General features: G+C 42.7%; 1 protein-coding gene across 1 annotated transcript; it reads right to left on the reverse strand.

Moving 5' to 3' along the window:
• Positions 1-613: 613 nt before the first annotated feature.
• nsun5 (NOP2/Sun RNA methyltransferase 5) lies at positions 614-8,296 on the reverse strand. Its single transcript, XM_063013971.1, has 10 exons — positions 7,556-8,296; positions 7,356-7,475; positions 5,950-6,121; positions 5,732-5,840; positions 5,448-5,586; positions 4,732-4,847; positions 2,498-2,676; positions 2,130-2,337; positions 986-1,117; positions 614-875 (listed from the first exon to the last, which is right to left on the reverse strand). The coding sequence occupies exons 1-10, from the start codon at positions 7,646-7,648 to the stop codon at positions 737-739; spliced, it is 1,407 nt and encodes a 468-aa protein (XP_062870041.1). The 5' UTR covers positions 7,649-8,296; the 3' UTR covers positions 614-736.
• Positions 8,297-11,937: the final 3,641 nt, after the last annotated feature.

The raw sequence follows: 11,937 nt of genomic DNA on the forward strand, positions 1-11,937 counted from the left end.
GGCGGCCCAGTGGTCGAGGACCAGGAACTCTGGTCCGGCTCATCCCACCCTGAACGACAACCAAGCATTGTTCATGTGGCCGTCCAGCCCAGCCGGATGGCAGAGCTGAGATTCAATACGATGTTTTTGAGATCCCAGCTTTGGTGTGCTAGAGTATTTTACAGCTGCACCACCTGAGCGGTTTGTTTGTTTATTAGGGTTTTAACGTCATGTTTTACACTTTTGGTTACATTCATGACAGGAACGGTAGTTACTCATTACACAAGATTCATCAGTTCACAAGGTTATATCACACACAGTCATGGACAATTTAGTGTCTCCAGTTCACCTCACTTGCACGTCTTTGGACTGTGGGAGGAAACCGGAGCCCCGGAGGAAACCCACGCAGACACAGGGAGAACATGCAAACTCCACACCGAAAGGACCCGGACCGCTCCACCTGGGGATCGAACCCAGGACCTTCTTGCTGTGAGGCAACAGTGCTACCCACTTAGCCACCGTGCCGCCCCACCTACCACACTTATTTTTAAATATATTTGTTCCAATGTATTTAAAGCAGAAATTATGACACTTTTCACTTTTATCTCGACTTAAAAGAAATACCTGCTAGAAATAAAATAAAAACATTTATTTAACAGCCACTGAAAGATCCAGCAGTTCTGTCTCTCATATATAGTTTTCACATAACCAGTCGTGCATCACACCGCTGCCAGCGTCCTCGGAATCAAACCACATTTTAGGTTCCTTGCTTTTTGGGTTTCTTTCTGTTCCTCTTTTTCTTCTTTGCTGGGGGCGGTTGGTCCTCCACAGAGGTCTCCGCTCGCTCCTCCTGAGCAGGAGGCGTCACCCTAGAGCTCAGCTCCATGGAAGAACCTCTGTAGGATGTGATGAACAATAGAATCGATCAGAACAATCAGAACCATTTTCACCATGGTTCCTTTAGCAGAATTAAACAAGATGTGTTTTCTAGGTTGAAGATACTTACGGTGTTTGTAGCCGCCGCTTCAGCATGGCTACGAAGAACCCGTGAGTTAACGTCTTCGTGACGCTGGCACGCAAACACTGCGCCAGTGGCTCCAGACCCCGTTCAGGCCACTCGGGAAGGAGACGGACCAGTCTGTGGAAACCGTGGCAACAATTACAACCCGGCATGAATGCGTTCTCTATGTCCCCTCAGTTTAGTCATATCCGATTCCTCGATCATATATCACCTCTACTCTGACTAACACACGCCTCCTCCGACATGTGTGCAGCGCCGACCGCTTCTTCATACGGAGATCTGTATCGCGCACAGACAATCACTGTGCAGCACTATCGATCAGCCAGCAGTTTGGAAGAAAGGTGTAGCCTTGAGGTTAAGGTACTGGACTAGTAATCAGATGGATGCCTGTTCAAGCCCCAATACTGCCAGGTTGCCACTTTTGGGCCCCTGAGCAAGGCCCTCAACCCTCAATTGATTAGATTGATATAGATACTATAACTTTGCACACCTCCTGGAACTGTTGGAAAGTTTTTTTAATTTCTGCACCTTACTTGTATTTTTGCACCTTATTTACTTTTTAGGCACCTTATCTGCATTGCCAATTTTACGCTGCTAATGTACAACATGTCACTACCTCATGAACCATTGTACCATCTATTCACCATCATGTACTAATACTTGTCTTTAGTCCTGTCTTCTAAGTACTTGTTTAGATTAGGGATAATTAGGAATATCTTTCATAGTTATTTATTATAGGATTTTTTGTATTTATTGTTGTACCTACACTGTTTTGCATTTACACTGTTTTTGTCTCGCACTTTTTGTACCGTGTTACACCGTGATCCTAGAGGAACGCTGTTTCGTTTCAATATGTACTTGTATGTAGCTGAAATGACAATAAAACCTCTCTGACTCTGACTCTGTATACTGTCACAGCTGCCGAAAATGTAATGTAAGTTGAGGTATCCCAATGGCCCTTCCTCCCTCAGACAAGCCAACCATTGACCGTATAGGCGCCCGTATAGGCCACCTTACAAGTGATTAAGGGGACGACCGTTCTAACTTTTTCACTCACTATTATTTTTTACATTTAAAACAATCAGACTGATGCAAAACCTTCACAGATATTAAAATAATTCTGAATTACCCGAACGCTGGATTATTCTGTAGACACGCCGACACGACCTCCTCGTTCTCCTCCCGGTGGACGGAGCAGGTGGAGTAGACGAGCCGCTGCAGCCGCGGGAACCGCAGGGCGTGGTTCAGACAGCGCAGCTGAAACGCAGCCAGCGCCTGCAGACGCTCGGGGTCCCGCCGCTGCTCCTCGGAGCCGCCGTCCGACAGGCACAGCATCCCTTCATCACCGAAAACGTGGAAGATTATTAAGAGGGTTTTTTTCTACATAACCATAAATTACATCAACTTGTTTGTGTTGTTTTAATGTAAACAAAAGAAATAATCGTGTTGATACCAAAACAACTGCAATAGATGGTACTAAAGTTCCTGGTGCAGTACCTGATCCGCTGCACGACGGGTCCAGCAGGATGTGCGTCACGTCCTTGTACGCCGGGCAAAGCGGATCCACTTTGAGAAAATCCTCATTGGCCAGCTGCTGAAATGTGACCCCGGCGCGGAGCAGCAGCGTGCTCATGGTGGACAGACGCTTCGCATCCAGGTCAAAGGCGAAGAGTTTTCTGGTAGACAGAAAGATATACAGACAGATCAATAGACATATATATATTATATATATATATATATATATATATATATATATATATATATATATATATATATATATATATATATATAGACAAAAAGACAGACAGACAGACAGACAGACAGATATACAGATACATAGATAGATATACAGAAAGACAGATATATAATTGTATGACAGAAAGACAGATATACAGTGTATCACAAAAGTGAGTACACCCCTCACATTTCTGCAAATATTTCATTATATCTTTTCATGGGACAACACTATAGACATGAAACTTGGATATAACTTAGAGTAGTCAGTGTACAACTTGTATAGCAGTGTAGATTTACTGTCTTCTGAAAATAACTCAACACACAGCCATTAATGTCTAAATAGCTGGCAACATAAGTGAGTACACCCCACAGTGAACATGTCCAAATTGTGCCCAAATGTGTCGTTGTCTCTCCCTGGTGTCATGTGTCAAGGTCCCAGGTGTAAATGGGGAGCAGGGCTGTTAAATTTGGTGTTTTGGGTACAATTCTCTCATACTGGCCACTGGATATTCAACATGGCACCTCATGGCAAAGAACTCTCTGAGGATGTGAGAAATAGAATTGTTGCTCTCCACAAAGATGGCCTGGGCTATAAGAAGATTGCTAACACCCTGAAACTGAGCTACAGCATGGTGGCCAAGGTCATACAGCGGTTTTCCAGGACAGGTTCCACTCGGAACAGGCTTCGCCAGGGTCCACCAAAGAAGTTGAGTCCACGTGTTCGGCGTCATATCCAGAGGTTGGCTTTAAAAAATAGACACATGAGTGCTGCCAGCATTGCTGCAGAGGTTGAAGACGTGGGAGGTCAGCCTGTCAGTGCTCAGACCATACGCCGCACACTGCATCAACTCGGTCTGCATGGTCGTCATCCCAGAAGGAAGCTGACGCACAAGAAAGCCCGCAAACAGTTTGCTGAAGACAAGCAGTCCAAGAACATGGATTACTGGAATGCCCTGTGGTCTGACGAGACCAAGATAAACTTGTTTGGCTCAGATGGTGTCCAGCATGTGTGGCGGCGCCCTGGTGAGAAGTACCAAGACAACTGTATCTTGCCTACAGTCAAGCATGGTGGTGGTAGCATCATGGTCTTGGGCTGCATGAGTGTTGCTGGCACTGGGGAGCTGCAGTTCATTGAGGGAAACATGAATTCCAACATGTACTGTGACATTCTGAAACAGAGCATGATCCCCTCCCTTCGAAAACTGGGCCTCATGGCAGTTTTCCAACAGGATAACGACCCCAAACACAACCTCCAAGATGACAACTGCCTTGCTGAGGAAGCTGAAGGTAAAGGTGATGGACTAAACCCAATTGAGCACCTGTGGCGCATCCTCAAGAGGAAGGTGGAGGAGTTCAAGGTGTCTAACATCCAACAGCTCCGTGATGTCATCATGGAGGAGTGGAAGAGGATTCCAGTAGCAACCTGTGCAGCTCTGGTGAATTCCATGCCCAGGAGGGTTAAGGCAGTGCTGGATAATAATGGTGGTCACACAAAATATTGACACTTTGGGCACAATTTGGACATGTTCACTGTGGGGTGTACTCACTTATGTTGCCAGCTATATAGACATTAATGGCTGTGTGTTGAGTTATTTTCAGAAGACAGTAAATCTACACTGCTATACAAGTTGTACACTGACTACTCTAAGTTATATCCAAGTTTCATGTCTATAGTGTTGTCCCATGAAAAGATATAATAAAATATTTGCAGAAATGTGAGGGGTGTACTCACTTTTGTGATACACTGTATATATCTATATATCTATATATATACTGTATATATATATATATATATATATATATAGAGAGAGAGAGAGAGAGAGAGAGAGAGAGAGAGAGAGAGAGAGAGAGAGAGAGAGAGAGATATCCAGGCAGATATCCAGACAGACTGATAGAGATAGACACAGAATAATAAACCACATATTATAAAGTGTATAAATCTTAAACATTTTAAAGGCCCGGACACGACCTGTGGAGCAGTGATGAGTTTGTACCCTTTATTTTTCATGATGGCAGCGAGGTGGCTGCTTTTATTCCCAGGAGCTGCACAGGCGTCGATCACGTGAGCTCCGACCGGCGGGTCGAGGAGGTGAGCGGGGAGGCAGCTGGCCTACACACAGCAACAATTCATCATATAATAAATAACAATAATTAATACGCACTAAGTATTCAATCATTTCATTTTCATGTTCTCATGCTGCTGCTTTAGCCTGGTCAGGGTCATGGTGGGACGGGTTTTCAGACAGTCAATGGGCGTGACGCAAGAACAAGAACAATCATGTATGTATGAAGACACCCGACAGGCCGATAGCACCGCAGGATTCGAACCCTAGATCTACTGATGCTGTATGAAGACACCCGACAGGCCGATAGCACCGCAGGATTCGAACCCTAGATCTACTGATGCCACCTGGGCTCACAGTCTGTACACAATCATGCATAAATGTAAAAAAGCACTTTTAGAACTCTGGTATAAGCTGTAAAATAACAAACTAGAGATAAAGACAGACTTATACTCAGAAGTGGGAATAAAAGCAGCATGTCAGAAGGGTTGTGTGTTACAGGACTGCAGCAGTGGAGGAAAGATAACTGGGTAATTGGATATGACTAGATTGGGATAAAACTAAAAATGCATGTATGGAATTTTTGGAGTCCGTCACCGCATGCTCGCGTCATTTTCATCTCTACTTGCGACGGCGTGAACTCTCACCTTGTCCTGCAGGATGATGTGCCCCGCCTTATACAGGTAATGATCGTGGAAATCCATTTTTGCACTGAAGACCAGAAGATCTCTGAGGTGCAGATCTTTCAGGAACTCTTTACCAGACAGACGGTACAAATCCTCAAGCCTGGAGACGCAAGCGACAGATGATTAGCTGACCGTTTCTCTTATTAGTTGAATTAATTAGGAGGACGGAACAGGACACAATATGCTGCACACACACACACACACACAGATTTAAGATCTGGGGAAAGATGTAAGTGTTTACTAACCTGCTTGCCGTTCCATGATACGAATATCCTTCTCTTTTTAGGTAGTCGATGACGTCCTCCACCGTCGTTTTTAACGTGTTAACGCGCACATACCTCGGAATAGTCACACCTATAGAGAGAAAAACAAACATTCCATCTATAAACATACAACATAAATTACTGTTTTCTTAAACAAGAGATCAGCTGCAGTTGGTAATAAAGACTTGAGAAAGACAAACCGCCGATATTCTGCATGCTGGGAGGAAGCAGGTCCTCGTTCCGGCTCACTTTCTGTCTGACCTTTATCCGAGCCAAAGCAGCCTGGAGTCTGGAGCGATGCTTCAACATCACAGCTTTCCAGGCTCCTCCACATTTTACACCCTGACCGATCAGCAGGTCGTAAACCAAAGCCTGAGCATCACAAACATCAATCAGAAACAACAGTCGAATGTATTTTGAAGTTGTATTTTTAATGTAAAATTCAGGTTTTTAATCTAATATAAAAAAGTGACATAAGTGGCAGATTAACAATGTTCATTATTACTGAACAGTATGTTAATGATTTGAATTTGGATTGTTGACTGGAGGCCACTGAAGAACAATGATCCTGTTTTGCTTGATAGCCTATTGACTTTCCTGCCCCATCAAGTGTGATTCTTTTTTTTTTTTTTTACTCTTCTCACTTAAATGCAACCAGACCCCCTTGTTGAGAACCACTGTTCTACAGCATCTTTAAAACATCAGCACATCCATCACAGTGTGGAGCAGCTCAGCCACCAAACACGACACCAAAAGACTATAGCACACCATCAGGTCTGCAGAGAGGACCATTGGTGTAAAGCTGCCCACACTGCTGGATCTGCATGCCTCCAGAACCAGGAAGCGTACAGGGAAAATCATCACTGACCCGTCTCACCCTGGCCATCACCTGTTTTGGAGCCTTCCATCACAGCACCAGAACAATCAGGCTGAAGATAAGCTTTTTTCCCACAATCCATTATGCTCATGAATAATTAAACACTACAGAACTGTTAATCCTCCTGACACTTCTACAAATTACCTTTTTAATTTATGCAATAACACACAACATTGCATACATTGATATTTCACGCTCACTTTTCATTTCTTATTTATATATTTTTTCTATATTGCACAAAACTGCACCTTGTAACCCATAATGTGAATTGCACATGCGAATGTTTACAGGTATGAATGTGTGTGTTAGAAAGAGAGAGTTGTGGGTGATAAGAATGTCTTTATTTTGTATTTATTCTGTATTCTTCGTGCACTGCGAGCATCCATGTAACCAAAGTCAAATTCCTTGTATGTGTGAGCCAGTAAAGCCTGATCAGATTCTGATTTTTGTATCCTTATACTGTTGTTTACTTAAACTAAAGTAGGGAAATGTTTACTGAGGAAGTTCCTCTGTAAGTTTCTCTGGATTAGAACGATTTCTAATGGACGAAAATGTAAATGTAAATGAGTGCTTGATTTTTTCCACCTGTGACATTGGGACTGAATGAAACACCTGAATTCGATAAATAAGAGGGTGTGTCCAGTGTTCTATGAGCTGTCAAGCATGCTCCATACTGATCTACAGTAAAGTAAATCATATGATGATATATAATCGTGTAATAATTGGTACCTTTGCTAAATGAATCCTGAGTTTGGTGTCCTTCAGTAGTCTGGTTGTGTCTATTATCTCCTGAAGCACTTCACTGTATTTCTGAGTCTCACACACCAGAGCAAACAGCTGCTTTATATTCTGATGAGAAATTGAAAAGCACATTATAGAAAATTTTTAACACAATATTTTTGTTTTGTTGCTGTAAATCTGATTATTACCTGATATTTACTGTCGTACACCAGAGTTTTAACAGCTCCTTTCTTTCGCTCCACTTTCTCCAGAATCTCTGCTGCTTTTATATACAGAGCCATGCTGTATAAACCTCCCAAAAATCACAATTAACGAGCACAGATTTTATTAATCATATTATAAACAAACACTAAAGATTATCACATGAGAACCACGTTTCTCTCGCTACTGTTTTGTTTCGCCGGTCGCCACTTTTGCTCTCTGCTGTGTTTCCGCCACCTGCTGGCCTGGAGGACAGGAGGCTATCACGTGATGTGCGTTTTGAGATTCGAACCTGCTTTTTGGGGGTTGTGCAACTAAGCAGCAAGCTTGAAACAGTATTGACAATGCTGACTGACAGTAATAAATGCATTTTCATTCCAGCTGTCCTCCTAATCTAGTCATATGAAATTACATGATAGCGTTTCATGTCATCTACTGCTGCAGACCTCCAGTCTTGCCCGAGAAAGGCCGTGACTATCACCACTTCTTTTCACCTGCAAGAGACTGTGGTGGGGTCATATGGAGATCCGTATCGTGCACGGAGAGTCACACACTAATCTCCGTTATCCCCTGTATCAGTGCAGCTCCATCGATCAGCCAGCAGAGGTCGTAATTACAGCAGCATGATAAACCCCTCCAGCATTCCCACCCTTGGATGCACCGATTATTGTCCGTATAGGCGCCCAGCCTGCCGGCAACAGAGATGTCTGACTGGTGTGTTTAACCACTGCGCCACCCAATGCACCCACATGCATATTTTAATATAAATAAAATGTACGGTTAGTCCTCTACATACGAACGAGTTCCGTTCCCAGAGCTCGTTCACAAGTCCGACAAAGTTAGCCTAGATATTAAGCGCTGTAGTAAGCCTACGGAATGTAGCACCGTACGCTAATAAAGTTTTCTATTAAGGCAACTTGGTCTATGTGCATGAAATAAAGTTTATAATAAACAATCTGTAACCTTTGCTTAAAAAGTGGCAATTAAATACATAAAATAAAGCGTATATATCCTGCCTATGGTGCAAGTTCCATTATATTAGGTTTTGTTTGTGTTTCTCTGTGTTTTGTGCTTTGCTGTACATTTACAAATATTTTTATTGAATCAAGAATATTATGGACTGTAGATGGAGAAAACAGATTCATAATTAAATACAAAGAGAGGAATGATTTTAGGTTGCATTTTCTAACATTAACTCGTTACACACCCCAAAATAAAGTGGAAAATAACTGTGTAAACAAACCTCTTGCTTTCCGACATGTGCTGACTAACCAGTTTTAGACTTTATGATCCTGAATGTGAATCTGAGTCACTTTTCAGTCACTTAGTCACCTAAACAGTCGTACCTGATCAGGGCTGCAGTGAAACTGGACCATTAGGGGGAGTGAGATACACGTGGATTATTTTCCAGCGTCCTTCACTCCGGATCACTGGATCTACCCACGATCTGAAGTTTCAGGTAAGAAATAAACCCGTTAAATAATCACACGTGTTAAGTACTGTGTTAATACTCGATAGATACTCGTGCTGACCGTTCTGGTCTTTAAATGCTGGATTTAAACCCAAGTGGCCAAATTCACACCTTGTTGTTTAACAGAAAGAAAGCAGTGGAGGCCATCATCACATCACATCACATCACACCACACCACACAACACCACAGACTTGTAAATGAAGACCTGAACACCTCCACACCCATGATTAACATTTATCCTACTGATCTGGTGCAGGAATGTTTTATTTAAGCCTGGATTTGTAATAAATTGGTGCATTTTTGCAGGACTTGAGAAGTTCCAGCGTTCTGGATGTGACACGTAAAGTCACGTTGACTCTCAAACATCTGAAATATCTGAAATATCTGAAATATCTGTCTAAACAAACGTGTTGTGATAAAAGCTTTCCAGGAAGAAATTGATTTATTTGGAAGCATAAACATAACCTAAACAGAATTGTCACTTGATTGGTTCAGATTGTCAGCTTTACGATCATGCAGTGAATCTCATGTTCGTCAACAACGCGGAGTGATCTTCATGATTCAGATCTGGTGGCTGTGAGCTTATTGTCCAGTTTTGGACACCAGTTTGAGACATGATGTGCTTTGTGCCATGCTGTAGTAGTTTTATGCCTAAAGTAGCCTTTATAAGATGGGAACTTGTGACCATAATGATAGTGGTTGTGGATATTATCACAAACTGGACTGAATAATGAAGAACTCTCAAGGTTTCTTCCTGTAATTTTAAGGGAGTTTTTCCTGCCACTGTTACCCTCGGCTTGCTCAACAGGGGTTTTTGGTCTGTTGGTCCTGGAGTCTGTAAAGTTGCTTGGAAACAATGTCTACTGTAAAAAGCGCTATACAAATAAAACTGACTTGCCTTGACTATTACGGGCCCAATGTGAGCAACAAACGTTTACCAAAAAAATTAACAATCAGCACCATGAATGATTCAATTGCTCCGAATTTTCAGTCTCCATTTTGGTGGCACATGATTTTTACAAGGTTTACAGGGTGTAAAGTGTTAAGTTGCTGTTGCATTAATTGTAATTTCTGAACTGGAAGTAAAAGTAAATAAAAATAGTTAATAAAGGAATAAAAGAATGTTAATGGGCTTCTAAACTCAAACTATCGTTGTTGTTTTGGTTTAATCATCTGAACAGTTGAATTGCTTTAGTAGTTTACAAAAATTTATAGTAGGCCAAAAATACAAGTGTGTCAAATAGACTTTTCTGAAGGACCAAACTGAGTTATATAGACTTTTAATTCAATATCGCCCTGGGTTCGATTCCCAGGTGGGCAGGTCCGGGTCCTTTCTGTGTGGAGTTTGCATGTTCTCCCTGTGTCTGTGTTAGTTTCCTCCGTGTCTGTGTGGGTTTCCTCCGGGAGCTCCGGTTTCCTCCAACAATCCAAAGTGACATGCAAAGATCTTGTGTAAGCAGTAACTATCTGTCCTGTCATTAATGTAACCAAAGTGTGTAAAACATGACGTTGAAATCCTAATAAATAAATAAATAAATACTACAATAAGGTTTTCAGCATTATTAAAACACGGCATCATCAGAAGAGCTGAATATGAATCTGTTTTGACCCCCGAGCTCAAAGCTTTAGTTTGATAATGTTTCCCTTTGTGTTGAATTTCTCAACTGTGTCTGGAGCAGGAGGGTAAAACGTGATGTGTAACCAGACCAGAGGTGCTGACACCCCCCCCCCCCCCAATTTGTAAATGTGTTTTGGTAAGGCTGATCCTAACGTTACACAAAGCTAGTAAGTGGAATCAGTTTGCAGGGGTTAAGGTACTGGACTAGTAATCGAAAGGTTGCTGATTCAAGCCCCACCACTGCCAGGTTTCCACTTTTGGGCCTTTGAGCAAGGCTCTTAACCCTTAGTTGTTTAGACCAGCGGCCCCAACCGTTTTTGCACCACGGACTGGTTTCATATAAGATATAATTTCACTGACTGACGAAGGCGGAGGGATTTAAAATAGAATAACAATCAATCTTGAGCTTTTTTTGCTGCAACGAGACTCTACTCCCACCTAGCGGTAATAGGAGACAACACTTGACGAGTGTTGGAAATAAAAAGCAGTGTGTCATTGCTTTCATAGCGATCTGTAATTATTTATTCTTTCTGTGCGGCCCGGTAATAAATGACCCACGGGCCGATACTGGTCCATGGTCGAGTTGTTGGGGACCATTGACTTTGACGGTATACTGTGTACTGTCAATATACTGCCACAGTACTGTAAGTTGCTTTGGATAAACGTGTCTGCTAAATGCCCAAAATGTAAATGTAATGTTTATTTATTATTATTTTTACTTCAGTAAATGGGGGGCGGGGGCAATTTGGGGGTGTAAATTCTAATTACGGTATTGTGTTTTATTGTAAAAGCAAACTAGTGCATAACACGATCCCCTTAACACACACACACACCGTCTGTCACTGCTCCCTGCAGTCCTTGTACATGTACTGTATCTCAGGATTGAATTTAAAGCTCAATTTGATTTTTTTTCTGCTTTCAGTGCTTTCAAAAGTCACTTCCTCAAGTCCTGCTGGAGGACGGACCGACCTCAGAGCGCACGGAGCACGTGGTGGTAACGTGAGTCGTGAACAGGTCAGTGTGTCTGCAGGTGAGTCCACACATTCCACACGGGGGTCGGTTCAGCCGGATCGTGTGACAGGACGTTAGCCGACATTCCTCGGCCCTCCACGCTGCACAGAGATCCCAATTCATCCCAGGAGTGTGGTTATAAATCACACGGTGACAGTTCTAATCAGCTGCAGGAATCTGAGCGTCGGCTGCATAGACGCTGGCAGGTCGAGGGTTACACAGAAGTTCAGCTCGCCTTACCTTGTTTGTCTGACACAGGAAATGACAT

The sequence above is a fragment of the Trichomycterus rosablanca genome, chromosome 18 (assembly GCF_030014385.1).
Source record: "Trichomycterus rosablanca isolate fTriRos1 chromosome 18, fTriRos1.hap1, whole genome shotgun sequence".
Classification (NCBI taxonomy): Eukaryota; Metazoa; Chordata; class Actinopteri; order Siluriformes; family Trichomycteridae; genus Trichomycterus; species Trichomycterus rosablanca.

Bases quoted from the DNA above. Each gene is read 5' to 3' on its own strand.
- nsun5 (XM_063013971.1), bottom strand. From the start codon at position 7,648: ATGGCTCTGTATATAAAAGCAGCAGAGATTCTGGAGAAAGTGGAGCGA. The intron at 6,122-7,355 runs GTACCAATTATT...TGTGATGCTCAG, and splicing joins TCAGGATTCATTTAGCAAAG to GCTTTGGTTTACGACCTGCT. The intron at 4,848-5,447 runs GTGAGAGTTCAC...TGCTGTGTGTAG, and splicing joins ACATCATCCTGCAGGACAAG to GCCAGCTGCCTCCCCGCTCA.